General features: G+C 40.2%; 1 protein-coding gene across 1 annotated transcript; it reads left to right on the top strand.

The window, feature by feature from the left end:
- The first annotated feature begins 756 nt into the window (after nucleotides 1-756).
- Nucleotides 757-16696, top strand: LOC131222359 (uncharacterized). Its single transcript, XM_058217401.1, has 7 exons — nucleotides 757-1019; nucleotides 6143-6289; nucleotides 13733-14071; nucleotides 14160-14206; nucleotides 14694-14756; nucleotides 16312-16447; nucleotides 16533-16696. Exons 2-7 carry the CDS (start codon nucleotides 6160-6162, stop codon nucleotides 16547-16549), a joined length of 732 nt encoding a protein of 243 aa, XP_058073384.1. The 5' UTR covers nucleotides 757-1019; nucleotides 6143-6159; the 3' UTR covers nucleotides 16550-16696.
- Nucleotides 16697-23252: the final 6556 nt, after the last annotated feature.

Here is a 23252-nt window from a genome sequence, read left to right on the forward strand (position 1 = left end):
AGAACAATTCAAAATCTTTTTACGCTGTTGACCTAACACTGTAACGTCCGAAAGTAAGTGGGGTACACCAAAATAGTAAGAATTTACAAGGTATTTACTGCTGCACAATTACACACGCCGCAACAAGCGCCATACACATGTGTAATTGTATCCACGTATGAGATCTCATTCGTTCATCGTCCTAGCCCATGTGTGTAATTCCAGACACCGAAATGGCGTGATGAACGTTCCGTTGAAAACGTTTCTGAAGATAGTTACATGGTTGGAAGAAGATGGAATGGGTGTAGGTGAAAAAGCAATTCATGGTATGGTCTGCGTGATATTTGATTTTGGCACGTGTAGCCTCACACATGTTTAAAAATAGATGGGCGGCATGGATGAGACAGAAACCATATGGTGGGGCCCCATAGCACGGACCCACCCATTTCCCTCTTACATTTTGAAATGTGCACAATCTAAGCTCTGGCGTTGGTTATGGCAGAGGTGTAGTCGAATTCGGTTGGTTTCCTTCCATCCCATGGGATCGTCCGACCATCCTCTGTTACCACATCATTACCTTAAAACCCATTCCATCCCAGCAAATCCCATGGAATCGGCCCGGCCAAACACGCCCTTAAATGATCTGGAAAAACGGATGGACGGCGTGGATAAACCACATAAATTCACGGTGGGCCTAAATGAGTTTACTCAGTACGATAAGGGCGTACCGAGTAACTCTGTACGCAATCCGATTTCAAAAAGAATCCCGCCCCCAAGCCCAATTCGCTGCCTCTCTCTCACTGACTCTGTCTCTCTCTCGTTTGCTCCTTGCTCTCTCTCTCGACCCTCCTCTCTCGTTTGATCCCTGCTCTCTCTCTCTCTCTCTCTCTCTCTCTATTTCTCCCTCTCCCTCTCCAACAGCCCATGCATCATCTCCCTCTCCCTCCTACCTAGGGTTTTGGCAAACCCTTTACCTAGTGTTTTCTCGTTCTAGCTCGCGCGTTGCAGGGGAGTCTCCACAAGATCTCAGTTTGTTTGAGGCAAGTCCTTCCCCTCAAACCCTAAACTTCATATTTTAGAGCGATTTTGATTATTTTGATTTCGCTTTTGCTAGTTTTCGTGGTTTATCTTGATCGATTTTGTTATTGCTTTCATTTGTTGTTTTCCCCTATTGAATGCAGAGTGAGTACTTGTATTTTGATGCATGTTTCCAAATCCGCGTTCGTTGTAGAATAGCATATCAGGTTTGAATAATCAATTCGAAGCCCTAGATGCACAGAATCCCCAATTGGAACAAGCGGTCTTGGTTAACTTCCTAGTTTGGTCCGAGCAGGCCTAGATCCCTCCTTTCATTTCAATGGCTGAGAAGGGCGGCCCAAGCCTAGCCTGTTGAAAACCGTATTTAGAGAATCTTTTTTTATTTTTTTTATTTTTATAATTTCCTTTTATGGTGATTTATTTTTGTATATCATTTTTTTAAATTGAAATCCAACATCTCACCTTTGTTCTTTCTTGTTTGCAATGCTGTTCTATTGTCTTCTTCTTGTGTTCATCCGTTTCTAGAATTTTTATAAAACCCCGTCTCAGGATTGGTTTATTTTGACAAGTATTCACTTTGTTTGTACGTGGTTGAGAATAAAGTTATTTAGATTTACATTTGTATTTTTTTTAGCCTATTCCCTTCTTCTTTTTTTGTTTTTTTTTTGTTTTTTTTTTTTGTTTTTTTGTTTTTTTGTTTTTATTAAACTTCATGGAGCTGATTTTGATGCACTCTTAATTATTTCTTAACAATGTTGTGAATAGGACTGATTTTGGTCTACATTGTATGCTTTCGTAGACATGGGAATACCTACTCATATACTCAAGTATTTTCCTTCTGGGGATTATTTTAATCTAGTTAGCAGGCTAATGATCACAATTATAGTGGGATGCTTGAACCATGGTCCCTATACAAGGTTATTAAGCCGGATATGGAAACCTACAGTGTGGAGACCTTAGAAAAGAGAAGTGTGATGAGTAAGCTTCTCTGTCCCCTTTTCCTATAAATACATGTCTTGGTCCCCTCACTCACATAAAAGAGAGAAAACCTTAGTCCCATTGAAGGTTCTCTTAAAGGTGTGAGGTGCGGAAGACCTAGTATCCATCGGCTACAATGCAGCATCGGGAATGTCTTCCCAATCAGGCACGCCATTAAGATTTGATTATGGAGTCTATTATTGATGCATAGATGATCCGTTAATTTCGCAATATAGAAATAACAAATGATGGACAGACAACTCGAATCTCACATGGACACGGTGGGCCATTGCTTAGAAAATGTGGTCCATTTTAAAAAATAGGCTGAGTATGGGCTGAACCCAACCTGCCGGTGTAGCTTGTCAATGACCGAAGCCAGCGGCCCAAAACCAAAAACAAATAATAGACAATAACTATAGATAGGCTTGACAAGAGTCCCATTTTCCATTCATAAAGTGGAGTGTAGTCGTGATGGTTTGGGTTTGGTCAGTTGAGCCTAATCATGTCAATTAGGTTGCATTGGCCTTCGGGTTGAGGAATTTTAAGTAGGCTTGGTTTGGGTTGGAATTATTGGCCCATTTACTAAAGGCATCTGGCTCGGGCTGACCGAGCCAACCGGACCAGACCCACTGTGACATTGACATGATGCATGTACCATTATTATGAATATTTAATAGATGAGTCAGAGTGGTTATGGACCTTCAACCTGTTATTGAATGGCCCAACCGGATCCATCTATCGAGCCCAAACTGGAGCCTGGGGTGGGCCCATATGTTGAAAGGGTGGTCCATAATACGAATGGCCTGCATCGGGCCCAGGTGGTTGGAAGTATGGTCCATAAGATATATGGTCCAGATGGGCTCAAGAGGTTCAAGTGTGGTCTAATAAACATATTGTTTGGGACAAGACGAGGATTGGCCCTAATCATTAAGGTCATCTCCATGGCTCCACCGCAACAGCAATGAGATGCTACCATCTCTTTCTTTCTTGAGGTCATCTCTGTTGCAATAACTACCATTTTTTTTTTATTTTTTTTTTTGTGGTGTATTTACGTTCATCCACATAGTTAATTGTTTTCACTTGCATTCAGACATTTTATCTTAAAATGAGGCAATCCAACTCTCAATGAACTACACCACAATAAATAGTGGGGATTGAACGCCCACCATTGAAAATTTTTGAAGGCCAACTGAAGTTTTGGATCAAGCTGATATTTGTGTTTTCCCTTCATCCAAGCCTGCGTGACCTTATCAACAGGTTGGATGACAAATAAATATTACAGTGGGCCTTAAGAAGTTTTTAATGGTTGACTTTTAAATAACACTGTTTTCCTGTGGTGTGGCCCGCCTGTGGTTTGGATTTGTTTCATTTTTATCTCATGCCCTAAAATAAGATGCCAAAATGGATGGACAGTGTGGATAAAACACACACGCCATGTCAGGGCCCATAAAGCTTTAACTCCAGCTAGCTGGTTGGTGTTGGGGTCACTAGCCAAACCGCGCCCTCCGATTCTAGCCGCATAGGACCTCTCAATGGCAATCCAGGATCTAAATTCCGTGGTCACTTTCAATCTCTCAATTAATGCATCCTATGCCCATTGCTCCATCGAAGCCCTACCCCCCCCCGCTCTATCATAACCCTAATTTCGAGGAGGAAGAAGAAGGTAATTTTATTTTATTGTTAGTATTTTGTCTTCTTCTTCTTCTTCTTCTTCTTTTTTTTTTTTTTTTTCTGATTGTTCTTTGATATTTGGGGTTAGGATGAAGAAGAATAAATGGCCAAATTGGTATGAGATATGGGGCTAAGATTGCCCCATCCATAACAGATTACTCAATTTGGGTGGCGGTATGATATGGATGCCACGAAACTGAAAAAACGGTTGGATGGTTTGGAGATTTTTAGTGGATGGTCCATCTAGGGTTTGATGGCTTCAATTTAGATGAAATCAGTTACACAATGGTGTGTATGTCACTTTTTTTTTTCTCAAGTTGTAGGCGTAATGATTTTCAAGCATTTGGGAACCATTTCAGCGATCTAGACCATTGATTTGGCTAGCTTCGAAGTGCACATACCATGATTTTGGGGCCCATTTCATGATCATTTGTGCCAAACATGTTTGGATCTTTCTATGTGGTCGACCCCACAAGTTGCAAGGCCCATTATGGATGGTGCGTAGCCTAAAGAGGACACTGATTTAATGATCCCAATCACCCAATTGATTGCTATCAAATGAACAGCTAAAGAAAATTTTCAGTGGTACGGATTCCTGATTGTTTGTACTTCCATTTTTTTGCTCTTGCGGGGCGTTTGGAAGGAGCAAAACGAATGAATTCTTGAAGATAGATTTCTTCCACTGGTAAGATTGAGGCTTCAATGAAACATATTTTTCTCTTTTTCTTGGGGGTGGTTGCTTGTATTGAAAGAATTTTGTTGCATGGAAGTAGGTGCTTTGGACCGAAATTGATGATTGTAGAGACGCTCCATTTCCTTAGCTCCATCTTAATTCTAGTGTAATCCATTCCTATGTCATTAATGTCTTTGACATGTCAATGTAGCTACCAAGAAAAAAGTCGTTAATATCTTTCACTCTTGTATTTAGACTTACTTACATACTAATTTATATAGTCATAGTGTATTTTGAATTATATCAAAATTAGTCAGACTAAAGAACAGTATATGGAGTGCAATTTTAGTAACAATACGAGTGGACATAATAAATTAGTTAAGATTGTTGATGAAGAAGTTTTCCAAAATGACTACTTTCGATAGTTTCGTTGATAATTCTTCAGAGTGGAGAGATTCGCTAATGGTCCAAGCTGGGTGGAAGAAATAGAGATGCGCCTCTAGAGTTTTACACGATCGTTGTGTAGCAGTCAAACAAAGGAATTTCTTTTTAGGATAGCTACAAGGCTAGCCATGCTTTATGGGATAGAATGTTGGGTAGCTAAGGAACACCATGTTCATAGGATGTGTAGCTTGAGATGGATGAGTGGCAAGACAAGGAAGGATGGAAGTAGAGATGAATGCATTCGAGGGAACATAGGAGTAAACACCAATAGGTAATAAGATGAGGGAAAGTAGACTTTGATGGTTTTGTCATGTGTAACAAAGACCAAGAACTACGAGAGTGCATTCATGGTGTGCCATAAAGGTTATTACAAAGCTGTAAAGGCCATTACGCAAAGGTAACGGTGGCAGCTATTACACGTTATGAGGTCGTAAAGGCCATAAAGGTTGTTACTGAAAAATTGACCCGTGAAGGCCATTACAACCCCTGAAATGGCTCATAAAGGCCAAGTTTTTTTTTTTATTTTTTTTATTTTTAAATTTTTAATTTTTAATTAAAATTTTTATTTCAATAAAAACGAAACTGTAACGGCCATTATGGGGGCTGTAATGGCCTTTACAACCCATATCATAAAGGTAACGATGGCGGCCGTTTTGGGCACCGTTACCGTTACAGAATACCTTGAGTGCAAGTTGAAGCCTCTAAAAGGGCAAGGGGAAGGCCCGAAAGGACATGGATGGAGGTAATAAGAAAGTACTTAATGACCCATACTCTAACTAAAGGTATGACCCTTGATAGAGTGGAACGCATAGAACAAAATTCGTGTAGCCAACCCCAATTAATTGTGATAAGGCTCAGATGATGTTGTTGATGATGTATTTTGAGTTATATGGGTGCATATTTCTGTATCCTTTGCATTTATGAACTAAAATGCAGACAATAGTACATTTTCAATATCACTACATGTTGATATCTCAAGGGTTTTCCATGTTGGATAGCCATTGTTTATATCTCACAGCTATACATGTGTCCGTGTCCAAGCTACATAGGTTATTAGTCAAAAGAACTGAATATAGCTACTATTGACAAGGCACCTTGCTGTGGTAGCACCTGAAAATAATTTGTCGGGTTTATTATTGTTGAAACGTTTTTCTCTCATAAAGTCTTTTTTTCTATTTGAAAATCTTTTGTTGCAAACAAGAACTTGTTTATGTCTTGTATCTACATGGTTCTCTTACAATTGAATGTGTATATGACTAGTTATAGCAACAGGAGGATGTATTTGTATCTCTTCTCATTGGCATGTGACATTCATCATATTGTAAACCTTTTTTAAAGGCATTGTAAACCTGATTTCAGTTGCCTAAACAATTTTCATGGCAAAACGGAGAGCCAAGAAAACAATTAAAGAACAACATTCAACACTTGAGAGAGATTCCAACAACACCCAGGAGGAGCTGCCAGCACCAGTTGAGAAGCAACTATGTACGTTCAGCAATCATGAAGGTAAAACTCGTTTTGATGTGCTTGTGTTTTGCTTTGTTCCTGGATCATCACAATGTCTACATGACTGTTTTGAGCTAGTAGAAGTGGAGAGTTATGCTAAGTCTCATGCACCTTTCCACATGCGGCCTTTGACATCTGAGCCATGAATCAGGTTGGACCAACCATGTGGATGGTATGGTCCAAAAGTTAAGTTTTCATAAGTTCATCACATGGGACATGTTTATGTTGAAGGTGGAACGTTGGCAATTAAAAAGAAAATCCATTGTTGCTGTACAAGTGCAGCTCACCGAATGAGTTGACCGGCTTGATTATGAACCTATTCACTTAGGGGGTGCTTGCTTTTTCTTTTACTTATGTAATTACCGTGATGAGGACATTTGAGCACCATACCAGAGGAGGGTTGAGCCAGTCTCCTTATGGCTAGACAACCATTACATGGGGCCCACTTGGCCCAATGCACATTTCTGGCCATGTTAAAGACCCCATGTGCATGTTCATACATATTTGAGGACCCCATACTAAGAAGATGCACTTGGGCTGCATATAAGAGCTTGATGGGCACATTTAGACTGTTAGATTTTGACCTTGGAACATTTTGACGGTTGGATCATTATCATTGGACATCTTGATCGTGGACCCCATGGGCCACGAAATTGTTTAGTTGTTTAGATTGTTTACATGTTTCGTTATTTTTGGTATAGCTCATATTTGTGTTGATATTAGGGAGTTAGGAACAATTTTCAATTCTTTAAGCGTCTTTATGTTAAGAATTTTATCTGAGTGTCTTTTTGTAAAAGCTCTTTTCTAAGACTATAAAGGGTTAGACGTCCCCACTCTAGCCATTATGCATGTTATGAATGAAAGAGATTTCTCTCCTTTTGCTTTGAGATTGAGTAAAAAAAAAAAATCATCCTATGATTGGATTGGTGGCGTGAAACCACGGGGAGCAATTCCCTAGTCATCTTTTCTATTTTTCTCTCCTCAAAAAGGTATTTCTTCTCTTTTCTCTCTCTTTCTCTTTCGTTCTAGTTTTATTCTCTTCTTCCCCATCAACAAACAATCTCCACATCTATCATTGTTCTTCTTTCTCCCAACCCTTATTCCTGCAACGCAACTCATCCCTAAAATCCCAAACCTAGTTTCCTAAAAACCCTAAAACCCCTAATCCCAACCCTAAATCCCTAAATTCCAAAAAGACCCTAAATCCCCAATTCTTAAACCTAAATTCCCATTTCCCAAAACCTAAAAACCCTAATTCCCATAACTTAAAAATCCCTTGGTCAAATCATAAATCTCTTAAACCCAAAATTTGAAATCATAATCCGAAACCTCCCAAAACCTCAACCCTAATGTTCCAAACCCCAATTCCTCTAAGCCTAGATACCCCAAACCCATTTACCACATTCCTTAGCCTTTAAACAGCTGTAACACGTCAAAACTCTTACAAGACACATGATTTTCATTGAATTCATACTTAACCCTATTCTAGGATAGGGTTTCCATCTCCCATTGGTCTCGGTTAATTAGTAATTTATGATATTCGCATTGCGGGATCGTCATAAGCTTGAATTTAGACGTCATAAATATAAAATTTCTGAATTTATGGTAAATTGTCTTTATTTTGTCGCTAGATTGCTCTAGTTAATGTCTTTCAATTTCATGACATCATATTAAGTTAGATCATTCCGTCCTTCATCAAATTTTGCTCAGGGTGGCCTAAGAGGTGGGGTTTGTGGAATGTAGAATGGCCGCAAAGTGGGGCCCACTATGGGACCGTGCGAAGCGGGGGTTGCTCACGGGGAGGTGTTGTTTGGGTTTACCTGGGAGAGCCTGCATATAAGGATAAACCAACCATCAGCTCTGGAGCTTTTGGTGCGCGGGTCGTTTGTTCGTTATCAGAATGGTATCAGAGCGGGAGCTCTGTGTTTGAGTCTCTTCACCGGCATGAGTGGATGATGCGAGGGCATCTTGGTGTGATTCCAAGGATGCGTTGTATCTCTATATTGGGGTGGGGTCTGCGAGATGCAAAATGGCCACGAGGTGGGACCCACTATAGGACCGTGCGATTCAGGGACCCGTGCGAAGCAAGGGTTGCCCACGGGGAGGTCTCGCCTAGGTTTTCCTAGGATGGACAACATATATCATACACATACATCACCATGGGACCCACAAATTTTGACAGTACCGAAGCCTTGTTCAATTTCATGCTTTATGGCGCTATTTTCGATGTGTAATTACTGAGGTATTTCCCTCTTAAACAAACACTCTTCAAATGTAATTATTAACTATTTACCCCTATTTATATATGTAATTGAAAAAACAAACACCCCTTAACGTGGCAGCAAGATGGAAAATGAATTCACTAGAATAGGATATGATTACTTATCGATTTCAAGCTTTGAATAAACGTTGAATTGCCAGACACGTAAGGGCCATTTAGATCGTAAGTTACTTTAGATAAGCTACTTATGCCATAAGTAGCTTATCTTGGTTTCTACTTATTAAGAAGATAAGTATGTTTGGTAAACAACATACTTATCAGCCAAAAAGTAGGAAAGCATGTTTGGTCTCCAACATTATAAGTAAATTATCCCTCAAATCTATTTGGGCCCCCTCACATCCACCATCCATCATGCGGGGCCAACCTTTGATGTGGACTGTTCATTTGCGTGGGCCCCACCTTTGATGTGGGCTGTCCATCATGTAGGGCCCACCTTGGATGTGGGCCATTCATCATTAGGGGCCGAACTTTTATGTGCACCCTTCATTATGTAGAGCCCAACTTTGATATTGGTCATCCATCATGTGGAGCCCACCATCAATGTTATTGTCCATCATGTGTGGCTCACCTTCAATATCCACCGCCCATCAGATGAAGCCCACCTTTGATGTGGATTGTCCATCATGTGGGCCCCAACTCTAATGTGGGCCATCCATTGTGTGGGGCTTGTGTTGGATATGGGCCACTCATCATTAGGTTCAACCTTTAATGTGGACCATCCATCATGTGAGAGTCCATCATTTATTGCCCATCATTCGAAGCCCACCTTTGATGTGGATTGTCCATCATGTGGGCCCCGCTTCAATGTGGGTTGCCCATCATGCGGGGCTTGCCTTGGATGTCGGCCATCCATCGTGTGGGGCCAACTTAAATGTCCACTGCCCAACATGTGGACCCACCTTTGATGTGGATCGTCCATTGGGTAGGCCCCACCTTTGAAGTGGGTCATCCATCATACCAGCCTGCTTTGGATGTGAACTATTTATCATTATGGGCCGATCTTTGATGTGGACCATCCGTTATTTTCGCCCACATTAATATGAGGCTATCCTTTATGTGGAGCCTACTTTTACATGAACCGTGAGAGAGAGCCTCCTTTGATATGGACCGTGAGATATATATATATATATATATATATATATATATATATATATATATAGCGGAACGCTCACTTGCGAACCAGCTCGCACGGACTACCTACGAACTTTTTTGAGAACTCATCATATCTGATGATTTTCGAAAATCTGAACGGTCCACATGGAGCAGAACCTCATGAAACCCCCTAGTACCAATCTTTACTTTGAACCAAAACTTTGGTGGGCCATAAAAATGCAATCAGTTTCTTCCCTTGATTTGAATTTCTCTTTACTATGGCCCACCAGAATCTTAGATCAGGGTGGAAATTCACCCCTTAAGGTTTCATGGGATTCCACATCTTATGGACCGTTCGGATTCGACACCCATGACACATGTGGAAAGGTGCGCATGTGCGTAGGTGCGTAGGAGAGCATGCCTCTCTCTCTCTCTCTCTATATATATATATATATATATATATATATATATCTTTGTGTGTGTGTTTGCGCGTGTGTATTGAGATATATTTAACATATAAGTTACTTTTACAATGATGTTTACTAAACTAACTAAAGTGAAAAAAGTAACTTATTTGGGTATCTACTCATGGGTTAGTGGTAGAAACTGTGTTTCAACTATGAGGTGGTGCGTTTGAGGACCCATGTGTGCGTGCGGGGTGTAACAGTGTGTGTGTTCTGACCTTTCAATAAAAAAGTAACTTATTTGGTGGTGTCCAAACAGGCCTGTAACAACTCACTTCGATTGCAGCAAAGTATGGAAGATTGCTTTGAAAAACTAAAAAGAAAAAAGAAGAAGACACGTTTGAGTCTTACCAAAAGAAACTAGAGGAGCCTCACTGCCATTGATGGGGAAATCACGCTCACACGCTCACGCACGCCGCCCCCCTACGCATGTACGCATGGAGGAGGGCCCCACCGTCGATCTGGCTCGATGACGACGTCCAGGGAGGGCTTCTTAGTTAGAAGACGGAGTTTTGATTTAAAAGAGTGGGCCCGATAGTTAAGAAAGGCCTATCATGGGATCTCATAATTGTGACCCACTAGTCGAATTAAGTTCATATTTTAGGTTTTGCTTATTTATAATATTTAGAACATCATGAACGCTTTAGATTTCTTTGATTGGTTTTTATTTTAGTTTACTTCATTGCCAAGTAATAGGTTGCGCACATGGCGCGAGTTGTGGAGTATAGGCTTTTCCTATAAATAGGCACTCCTTGTAGTTCTTTTTTTTTCATTGAAGTTGAATAAAAATTCCTGCGTGTTTTTCTGCTCTCTGAGTTTCTGAGTTGTGGAAAAATTCAAGTCGGTGCGAAGCCCTCTCTTTTCGAAGGGCTAACTACCGTGATGCAAACTGCAAAGTCACGTTTATCCCAATCCACCCCTCCATCTTATTTCATCCATTCCACGACCATCCTCGCTTCAAATCCGCTTGTTTTGCAGCTGTTCGTCTTTCTACAGCCAATTTCCAGAATCTCGCCCTGCAGGAGGGCCGAAACTTTGACGGAGCACTGTGCCTCGACCGTACGTCGGATTGCCACAAAACTTGGAGGGTTTGGAGACCTCCCCTGGCCGACCAAGGCCAAGGAGTCTATTTTGGGAAATGGGCCCCGCTCGCATGTGCAGCCAGGCTTGTGCGCACGTGCGCTAGACCCTGCCGTTGTCTGCACGTGTGGATGTTCGCTGATTCAGGTTTTTCTTCTTATTTTCTCTCTTTTATACCAGTTTTCATAAACCCTAGCCCTAGATTGCATTATCCCTAATTTATTTGCCCCTTTTCTCACCCTAGGGTTCCTTGAATTGAAATTGGGGAATCCCTTGGATTAGGGACTGACTACTATGCATGTGTGGTTGATTTCAATTTCCCTTTGAGCATCGTTTGGTCTATAATTTTACTGATCCAGTCCTAGCCTGTGTAGGCCTGGACCCACTTAGATTTCCCTTATTTGAATATTTGAGCGTTTGTGTGGGATGTGGAATGATTATGTGATTGTTCGAAATTAGTATGATTTAAGCCTGAAATCTTGCATATCATATTTAAATTTCATGTCTTGCATCACCCATCCCATGTTGAGAAGATTTTTAGCTCTCAAGGAATTCCGCACATTGGAACCAAAAAAATAAATAGGCTTTTCTTTATTCAATCACTTCATGCCCACAGGTCTAATGGACCGTTGGATGAAGGATCCAGTTGGATCTGTGTGAGTCCCAAACTCTAATCAGGTGATGGATAATGTCCCGATTGCAATTATGCCACAGTGGATCCATTGTTGACCCAATCAGATGGATGAAATGGTGCTGCACCATCACTACAACGCGAAGCCCACCTGGTGCACATTGGATATCAGTTGGATGAAGGATTCAGTTTGATCTGTGTGGGACCCAAACTCTGATCGGTAGGCAGCAGTAGGTCCATTGTGGACTCTATCAGATCAATGAAATGGTCCTGCATCAATTAGGTTGACATTTGCAGCAGGATTGGCATGGCATAAGTTATGGAAATTATAGGTCAAAGCTGTGGAAAATGTCTCTCTTGGCTGTCTGGTGGGCTTTGTGGGAAGAAAGAAATGGGAGGTGTTTTAATGACATGTCTAAATCTTTAGAGGGTACTGTCAATAGGGTGATTTATTTTATAGCTGAGTGGGCTAACGCTGTTGATAATCTAAAGGATTGTAATCTTCTTTTTCTTGGGGAGTAGTGGAGGGGCTATCTCAGCTCTTCAGCCCTCTGTTTATTTTTGTTCTCGTTTTTTTATAAAAATATCTGTAACTTGTCAAAAAAAAAAAAAAGGTGTATAGGTGCCATCTGTGTCTTGGAAAGCTCTATCAGTAGAAAGAATGAGCACATGTAAAAACCATCAAAGAAGCATGTCAGTCATGAAGCTGCTCAAAGTTGAACACTGGAAGTGCTCAAACATCAACATAAGAGGAAATAAACTATAAACATCATCTTCACATTGTCCGAGCTATTTGGGGTCAGCTTTATGAATCCTGCTTCACTGATCGATTTGAAAGAGCACTTCTTATGATTTCTTGGCGAAAGTTTCATGACCTGCTGCCCACCAGAGCAAATAAACGATCGTGAACTAGATTAATTTCATCTTTAAGATAGCATTCTTAGTCATTGAATTCTACTCGTTCTTCACTTCAACATTTGGGTACACATGTTTGATGTGGTAATTGGGGATCATGATGGCTGAATTTGCTCTTTCCACTTGAATATCCTTATTATTTATTTATTGTTATTGTGATTGTTGTTGATGGTGGTGGGGGTGGTGTTGGTGTTCTGAGTTTTTGGATTAGAGTGTAATGCTAGGTTTCTAACTCGTTGAATTGAAGCATGCAAATTCTAAACATTGTGCTTTCAGAGCTAAACTGCATGAAACCTGGTGAAAAATCAGACTTCTTTTTTCTCTGAATTTCTTTGTAATGTTTCTTCTACCCACCTTCTTGAAGTTATTAATGTATCACTGTCTACTTTATTGGGTTCTGTATTGAGAGGAAATATTAAGAGACTGGGCTTTGCAAAAAAATTTTCCTCGCATGATTTGTTGGGTTACTGAATAAAAACTAAGTTGAGAACAAACAGCATTTTTATTTTTATTTTTTTTGGGGGGTGGGGGCAGCAGTACCATGTCCCAGTCATTTGGTTGGGAACTCAAATCCCATGTCTTCTGGACCTTCCATATATGAGCCTCACAGATCCTATCTATGAACCAAATGGAAATTCTCTCCTCTCCTTTAGTCTTGTTTAGACTGTAATAGTTTGTTTTCTTCATTTGGTTGGGAACTCAAATCCCATGTCTTCTGGACCGTCCATATATGATCCTCACAGATCCCATCTAATGAACCAAATGGAAATTCTCTTCGCTCTCCTTTAGTCTTGTTTAGACTGTAAGAGTTTGTTTTCTTCATTTGTCTCTTCATATCCTTTTCATCATGACAAGTTGCCTGATGCATGGCCCGTTTACAATGTCCTCCTTATTTGATGCCTCAAATATTAATGAAGCTTCTTGTACAAACTTAAATGTTTGGTTGCCTATGGGGCTAACTTTCATTTAAACTTGTACAGTGGAACGCCGAATTACTGCCATTCAGGCTATTCGTGATGCAGAGATTGAGCACTTGCTGACTCAATTACGTTTGCTTCGCTCCTACTTTAGCAAGGAACAATTGGAAACCCCTGCCCTACAATTTTTTGCAAAAAATCTGCCTAGCTTGTCTGTGGTAAAAAATGAAGAAGATGGGCAGTTCGAACTGGAATGGAAGTCTAAAGATAATAATCCACCAATTAGCTATGATGATGAAAGAAATGGGTGTGCATCCTTTATGCAGCGGACATCCATTGGATATCCTGATTGCAGTGATGCTTTCCCAGCTATCAGCGGCTTTCAATTTTCAAGTGAAGCAGGTTTGGTCGTGCTTATGAATATGCATGTGTATTTTCAATACTTTAATATCACAGTATCTTCACGTCGGCTCCGTTTGATTGTATGCAGTGAAAACAAACTTTTTGGAGGCTGCAAGCCTGCACATCCAAGATTTTGTATGTCCAAGAACAATTTTTGTTATGTAGTTTGCCGGGGCCATGAACGTTTGGATGGGCAGGGGACCCAAACACATGCATGCCAAGCTGTCCATCAGGTGGGCCCCACCTTTTAGATGCCTTGGCCCAAAAGTTGAAAATCAATCCATGCATGTGACGACAGGCCACACCGGACAAAATGGTGGATTGCTAAGAAGATGGTGCATAGTCCTTGTTCCTTAGGAAGATGGTACACATCAACCTAATGATTGGACCAGCCTGATTTCTGGGGCAGGGCACACTATGGGATCCACCTAGAAGATGGTTGGGTCTCACACATGAGACATATTGGCATGTGTGGCCGTTTGTGGACCCCCAACCCTTCACATCCATTTTGCCTTGGCAAAACTCTCTGGTATGGCTACTGCTTTTTCACCATGTGAGCCCCTCCATTTTTGGGTCATATGCACTAATGAGGTTTGTTTGCTTGGACCTTTCCCTTTTCTAGGGTTTGGAGGAACTATCACAGACTCAAATGCTAGGATTTCAAGATGCTTTCCAAACTCCTGGGGTTTGTAGCTCCTTGACCATGTTGTTTTGCACATTTAATGTCTTAATTCTGAAGTTTAAGTAGCATTTTTCAATGGGAACTTGACAGCTCAATTCTCCAAGTTTATTCCATCTTGAATATTGTGACCTATTCTCACTCACACAACATTTGGAAACTCTAAAATTAATTTGGACTGGACGTTTGTCCATATACTCCATACCGATCCGATTGGATCCATTGGAATAAATTATTGTTTTCATTTCTTTTTGAGAAGGTCTACGGTTCAAGTCCGTACAGTCCTATAATTCTTTATATAATTTTTTTTTTCCTAATTAATGCTTGCTTGTGGCTGGTCGGTTGATTGGTCCATAGAAATGGAATCATTCCCACATGCTAACAAAGATCGATCCCACGGGGCATGAAAATGAAACATATTTTATGTTTCGAGTTAAATCTATATAAATGAGAGAAAAAAATAGTTATTGCAGATGGGTAAGACTTTGCTTTATTAAAGGATATGGGAAGCATTTTCAAGTCAAAATAAAGGCATTTAGGTAATTAAGTTAAGCAGTCTGATTGCTAGATACTTCACTGCTACAAAACAAGCAACCTTTGATACTCTGGCAAAGTATAATGCTTGATGTGCAGGCACTAAGAAATTGTTCACGTGCATATAATGAACTCAACTAAACTGTACAAACCATGGGCCATGATTTGGACAGCTCTTAAACCAAACTTTGCAGTGATTGTTTGGCCTAATTGGCTGATTGGTGGATGTTTAACAAACAAACAAAATGTAAACAATCATTGGTACAAAATTACAACTTCAACAAACTAATGCTTATTGATCAGAGGTCAGGATTGTTAAATAAATTTGAATATTGGATGACGACCTATCGAAAGTGTGCCATTTTAATTGCATTGATGTATGCCACATGTACAATCTCAAAGCATGAGTACCAACCATCAACACTTCCAGAGTATCAAATAACTTCCCCTTTTCAACCACTTGCCACCCCTTCTACATCTTGGAAACAGCTTCCTCTCTCTCCATGTGCATCACACGTGTCGTATATGCTACTAGATATACGTGGAAGTAGATCATACTGAAATTTGTACCCAAGTTCTCATATATTATTAATCCATTCTTGTTTTTTGCAACTAATAAGCTAAATAATCAAAATTCAATATCTAAGAAAATGAATGGAAGTCAGTAGCTCTACAGCAGGGAAAGGTAAGAGAGGTCAAGGAATGGTTTTGAATGTTAAACTGTTGTCAAACTCATTTTGACTGGATGTGGCATGCATGGCCCAATCAATTTTAGGGCTGGGCTTGGGCTCAAGTCATTGCAGCCCGCCCTGGTCCAATCCAACTTCATATGTATGCCAGTGTAATACTTGATTAGGCAAACCATGCATCTTGAATGTAGACTGTTGATTTCACTCCTCCAAGTGTCTTGTATGTCATTGACACAATGCTCCAGCAGATAGCTGGCCATATCATCTTTCGTATGGTCCAGATTCAATGGTCTTATTTTAATCATTGCAAGTTGCATCTCCTTCTATAATTACTACAGGTGAATAGCCAAAGATTATCTGTTGGTGTGACACCAAAAACTCTAAGACTGCCCAAGAATGGAGAGATGCTTCTATCTGTTCGTGGGTCTCCTCTTGGGGTGTACAGGGAAGAAGATAACATGGAAGCCATACACGGTATTATACTTTCTGCTACATGAGCATGCATTCTTCTCTAAGCTTTTTGTTTTTCTTCCTCTCACACAATCTGTATAATTTGCAGAGTCTGAGGAGGGTTGACAGGTTCTTAACCATTTTCAATTTCTATCGGTGGATTAAAGATTGCTGTAAAATCAAGATGGGCATTCAACGTCCTCTTGACAGTTATGTACCAGTAACAACATTGCATTGCTGATTATGTGAAAATTTGCTTTTGGTTCTTGTTCATCCATGAGCTATAGTCATTTGGGTAAGAGAGGTCAAGGAATGGTTTTGAATGTTATAAATTCATGTGGGTCATGCCTCTACATGGAAGAGTGGATTGGCATGATCCCATGTTTGTGGAAGAATCAAATTAAATCAACCTGGCTACAACCCATTCGAGTTTGCTTCACTATTTTTGGGTTGGAAGAACAAATTTTGTATGAGGTTTTTTTTTTTTTTTTTGGTTCCCCCACTTTCAGATCAATTTCTTGGCACATTGACAGGTCTAGCCCACACTGATTCATGGTTGGATGATCCATACTGCCCACAAGGTGGGCTCTATGGATGGGTATGGAATGAAATTGAACTAAGTGCAGAATTTCAACTGTCCGGTTAATAAACTTTCCCCCATTGAATGTGGAATGTTGACTTTCTCGTTTTTAGCCGTCTATTTGAAGGGCTACCAACTGATTGCATGCGATAGTTTGGTTGTCAACGTAGGGTCCAACAGATGGACATGTAATCACCCAATCATGAAGCTACAGGGCCACACCCGGATGGGCCAAGCAATGTAATATATATAAAAAATAAAATAAAGGAAGAGGTTATTCTCATGTATATTCGGATGGATGCTTATATTCTCTTCTATGGCATAAGCAAATGATGGTTGCAGCATAGAGATCTCAGCTTTCCACTCGACGTCCAGCCGACTTGGGTTGACTCAGAGACTCAGTGGAGTCTTCATCTCACTTGAGTCGATATTTAATAATATTATTTAGATACGAAGAATATTAATAAATATATTAAATATACTAAAATAATATAAAAAGCAAATGGCAACAACCAAGTCATGCTCACTGCAGTGGTTAGATATACATAGCCTGCTTTTCAGAGGTTTGGAGTTCGAATCTTTCCCACTGAAATATATTTGTTTATTTAGTAAAAATAAAGAGGGCCGGCTTGATACGCCCTGCTGTTAGGGCATCAAATGCAAAATGACACCAACTCGTCTTCCAAACCGTTAACTACTTCACCATCAACATATGCATGTTTTCTGCTATTATTTTAGATTTGTTCTCTTCCAAACGATTTTTAAGTATTTTATTTCACTTCAAATGCTAGTCCAACCGTTTGGACTACAAGTTACGGTCCACTTAGCAAATAATTTCCAAGTTTTCATGTGTATGCAACATCCATCCGGTCCAATAGGTTGGCTTTATCATGAGGATCGCCATGTGCAAAAATCAGCCGTATCTACTCATTGAGTGGACTACACTTGCATTTTGCCCATCTGATGAGTAAACAGGACTTATATTTTGCATTAAGCGATCCCCATAGCAGGGTTAGCCTTTTGCAAGGGTTGGATGTCACGTGCACTTAGGTTGGAAGTTACCTGTTGGGTCTATATCCTCTAATAGAATGATGCATCAGTGATGGTCGGGATAGCTCAGCTAGCAAAGCAGCGGACTGAAAATTCTCATGTCACCTGTTCAAATTTAGTTCCTGGTTTCTGACACAGGGATAATGGAATTGGCATAGACCCAAATCCTCTAATAGGATGATGCATTGGGAATGGTCGGGATCGCTTGGAAATAGATAGAGCTAAAGGTAAGAGACAAAGTGATTGATGAGGCGAATCTATGTCTCAGACAAACTAGGACACGAAAAAAGTTCTGTTTATACAGCATAATTGGCTTCCTCCAATTGAATACAATCAATTTTAATATGATGTAATGATAATAATAATAATAATAATAATAAATAGAGAGAGAGAGAGAGAGAGAGAGAGAGAGAGAGAAGTGGGAGGATAATAAGACTTCTTGTACCAATTTTTCTTGATACAGTACTGACTCTTTTGGGGCACCAGTGTATAACTTCCAACCTTTTACGTGAATATGCATCCAACCCTTGGACAGTTTGTCCCCACTATGATGACCACCTATTGCATCAATCTGTCCATCTAATTATTATGTTGGCCACACCATAGAAAACAATGTCTAACTATTGAATAATAAATAAAAAAATACAAGTTTGATCCGCTCAACGAGTGGAGGTGAGTGATTTTCATAAGGCAATCCTCATGGTGGAGCCTACCTATTGAATGGATTGGATGTCTCATGCACATGAAAGGTTGGAAGCTATCTACTAGGTGGATTATAACTTTCAGTCCAATCCATTAGACTTTAGACTCTCTCTCTCTCTCTCTCTCTCTCTCTCTCTCCGTACACACACATATATGAGACTCTTTGAACTATCGTTCTGATGCACTAGGAGTGTCCTGCTGTGCCCATTTTGTTCAAATGAAACCCATACTTCATAGATCTAGACCATTGACCTGGTCCTCTACATGGATTTCCAACATCCTAAGAGCACAGGGCCTATTTTCTAAGGGACTGCATTTTCTTTATGACTTCATTTTCTAGGCCCACTCATTGAAGGGTCATGATCTTTCCTGATGGGAGCATTTTGTGGTATGCCCCATTAAAGAACGGGTTCATCAAGTCGACAAATTGGATTATGAAATATCAGCTCAACTTGCAAAAACTAGCACATTAGTACACACATGCAAGGTATTTGGGACCGTTGATCTTGTGTGTTATCAGACCAATGTGAAACAACCTAAACAATTATTCAATAGTTGTAAACTCTCTAGATGTCGATCATTGATCATTTTTGGCACCATTATTCTTTAACCGTCCATTGCATTCTAGTTATACAAAGGTTAAGATTCGTTGATCCAAAAGTACCTACTTATAAAGTAGCCAACTAAATCAAGGGTCCTGATATTTCTGACATTATCCTCATGACAGGTGGAGGTGCTAGAAATGGATAATCTCATATTGTTTTAGCAAATTTATTTTGGGAAATGATCACATGGTGTGTTGTTGTGTTCCATGGAAACACTAGATACTCAATCACAATATCCGGACCATCATCTATTGGATATGTAGCAAACATTTCATGGGTTTGAAAAATAAATAAAAAATCAACCAGAAATCCATCCGTAAGATGACATTCTTTCTATAGCCGTTTGTTTTCCAAGAGATAGATTAGGGGTGGCAATGGCCTAAGCTGCCCAGCCAACCTGGGTGACCTAGCTCTTAATGGCCCAGCTTGGACAGCCAAAACTTGACCTGAGGACCAGGCTTGAGCTTGAAATCTAGGCCCAATGTCCAGGCCGAGCTAGGCTACGGCCAATGATGAAGAGCAGGGTTACGTAGTACGAGAAGAGCTTTGATACTTGGGTAAGATGTGATGGATGATATGAAGGCATTTATAAAGTACTTAGATTAATGTGGAACACCCCACTTTAGATAGTGAACACAACATCCTCATACTCATTCAGTTCAATAATTGGGTCGATAATTGGGCAGGCCATGTATTTGATTGATGAATGATTTGATGAAGATGTGCCCAAAAAAAAAAAGTCCATTTTAGAGGAACATGATCGTTCATAAACATTCACAAGCTAATAATACATCAATTGTAGACATTATATATATATATAAAACTTATCTTTTTACTTATAAGGTGAAGTGTGACCGGACAGTGGGGTGTACTGACAAGCTAACAAAAAAAAAAAAAGGGTCAGCCCTGGCGCTGGCCTAGCCTTGGTCCACAGGGCAGGGCTAGTGCCTCTTTAACCCCATAGGGCTTGAGTTAGGCCACGACAAGAGCTTAGGGCTCTAGGGGTGGGCCAAGGCTCAGCCCATTACTAACCCTATAATGGGATGGGACAGCCTCAAAAGTGATTCTTTATAATAATAAGCAATCATACCTATAAAAGAGAAGCATCTTTCTTCTTTTGGAAGGGGAATGTATCTAATTATTTATTATTTTTTTCGGCAGTAGCCCATGAATTGTATGCTAGAGCTAGTAGATTGCCTGGATCTTATGGTGGGGTGTCTAAACATGAATAAGCATCGTCTGATCATTTTCCATTCTTTTTTGCAGTGATGTGCCAGAGGCGGTGAGTTCACACCTTCATTGTTGGGGTGACTTCTATTGTAGAGGTTGGAGGGATAAAAAACAGACTATGGAGATTTGAACTAACCACCTATAACAGCTTCAAAGGTTCCTTTTTTTTTGCCCTTTTTTTAAAACCTGACCAGCATATCTTGTACATCCAAAGCTCAAGTGAACCACACCACAAAAAACAGTATGGATGGACCGACCACTGTTGAAAACTTCTTAGGGCTCACCATGATGTTTTATTAGCTATCCAACCTATTCATAAAGTCAGCTAAACCTAGGTGACGGAAAAACACAAATATATGCTAGATCCAAAACTTTTATGGTCCAACTTTTTAACTATGGGTATTCAATCTCTCCTTGGTGTGGTCCACCTGAGCTTTGGATATTTATTATTTTTGGGTTCATACCTATCCGGTCAAAAAAAGGTCCAATCAGCACTTCCTATTTTGTTGAGGACCATCATGGATTGCTTATGATTCTAAAGAATCACTTTTGTTAGGCAATCTTAGCCATCCCATCCCTAGCTCGGAAAAAGGATGGCATAGAACATAAGAACAAATTGAGGATGGATTTAGTCAGAAAATCAGTGCAATATTTCATCCCATCTTGAGAAATATTTTCTGAATTTAATGGATGGTTCAGATCAATTTATTGGAGTTAGGCAACTAAGAGCACTATAACTTATGGTGCTCCAAGAGCACATGGAGCATTTCTCGTTAGAGAATGCTTATCAGTTAGACACAAACAATAAAAGAAAAATGGGGAATAGTTACGTGGTGTTATTGTGTCCAACCAAGATCTAAACTGATGATCATGTATGGCCCACCTAATACGAGTCTTACACACCCCCATCATAAGTTCCCGAGAGTCTATCAGATCTAGCATACATTTCGTGGACTGCCCTGAAGAAATCACACGGATCAGATCATTCTAACATCAGATAAATAACCCTATAAAAATGTACGCTCAAGATCATTTGTATAAAACACTCACATGTGCCAAACCGAGTTTACTGCACCGAGTTCCGACTCACTGAGTTTTAAACAGTGGTTGTAGTCTTTCGGATCCAGCGTGTGTCGCCACTCACGGGGGCCGAGATACCGGTATGGTCGGATGATTTGAACAGTTCATACTAATTTCTACCATAAATAATATATTATACCTTGATCATGCTTTGGTGTAATCCTAGCCTTTGATTATATTTGAATAAGGGCCATTGAAACTCCTCTTTTCATTGCTCTAAATTCATCTGCTGGGAACGATGATAAAAAAATCATCTTTCCGAATAATATTTTAATGGTATATATTAAAATATATATATCTGAAAATATGGACGGTTATGATCATTGGTATGCTGATCACGTGAGCCCCAGTGGGTGGCGACTCACGCTGGAATCTTAGTCGCGACTGAGACAAACGAACTCTTTGCCTATTTTCTAACGAAATCGTCAACGAGGGGAAATTGTGCCGAATAGCTAAATCATCTATCCGCAACTTTACTGTCTACGGACGCATGGATTCCGTACACATGGGTCCCATTATTAGTGATCTAAACCGTTTATATAAATAGCCCATTGTAGATGAAGAGCTCCTTGAATCAGAATACTGAAAAATTCCTTATACTTAGAAAAAAAATGACTTAAAGAAGACGGTTGAGGAGAAAAATAAGCAACCGTTCATTACCAGTGGAAAATGATTTTAAGGTTTGGGATTTCCAGCAGGAGAAATTTAGGAGAAAACACATCCAAGCTACCGATCATCAGATCAACCATCTAGATCATCCAAATATGGGCCCACCTAAGGAAATCTTGTGCGTTAGAAACTGTAGGTGGCCCTATGGTCGCTGTAGACGGCACATTAAGATAAGCAAAAACGTCAAAATCGGTGGTTGCACTTTGAAAGTGACGAATCCGGTGCTTTTAATGAGGGTAGTTTTTGATACACTGGATTATACAACAATTCATACGCATGCACACAGCCATTGTACATTCGACCTACGTGAAAACATTTTACATCAATCAGAACCGTTCCCAGACACGGCTGCAGATGATTCCTGCATCCCTAAGCTTTATGGGGCCCACCGTGTTGTATGTGTAAAATCTACTCCGCCCATCCGTTTCACCAGCTCATTATAGGACAAGGAGTCGGATCCAAAGTTCAAGTGGGCCATACCACAAGAAACATGGGGATTGAAAACCTACCATTAAAAACTTCTTGGGGGCCACGGAATTTTAAAAAATAAATAAATAATGCCCCCAATAGAACTGTAGAAGGGCTAATCAATGGATAGCATACAAGCATCACGGTGGCAGCTTTCAATGGTGGACGTCTCTATCCTCATTTTTTTTCGTGTGTCGTGGTCCACCTGACCTGTGGATCTGTATCATGTCCTAAATTGAGCTGTGAAAACAGATGAACGGAGTGGATATAACAAATACATCATGGTGGCCCCCATAGAGCTTACGGCTGCAGGAATCCCCAACAGGTCATCCGCGTCCGTGGTACCTTCAGCTGTGACTTCTACACGCGTGTAGGCTCAGCAAAAGCTATGGTAATACATACACACAGACCCCCTTGAGTGCTTTAAATACCACTCTCACTCAAT

The sequence above is a fragment of the Magnolia sinica genome, chromosome 13 (assembly GCF_029962835.1).
Source record: "Magnolia sinica isolate HGM2019 chromosome 13, MsV1, whole genome shotgun sequence".
Classification (NCBI taxonomy): Eukaryota; Viridiplantae; Streptophyta; class Magnoliopsida; order Magnoliales; family Magnoliaceae; genus Magnolia; species Magnolia sinica.

Bases quoted from the DNA above. Each gene is read 5' to 3' on its own strand.
- LOC131222359 (XM_058217401.1), top strand. From the start codon at position 6,160: ATGGCAAAACGGAGAGCCAAGAAAACAATTAAAGAACAACATTCAACA. The intron at 14,072-14,159 runs GTTTGGTCGTGC...GATTGTATGCAG, and splicing joins TCAATTTTCAAGTGAAGCAG to TGAAAACAAACTTTTTGGAG. The intron at 14,757-16,311 runs GTTTGTAGCTCC...TAATTACTACAG, and splicing joins ATGCTTTCCAAACTCCTGGG to GTGAATAGCCAAAGATTATC.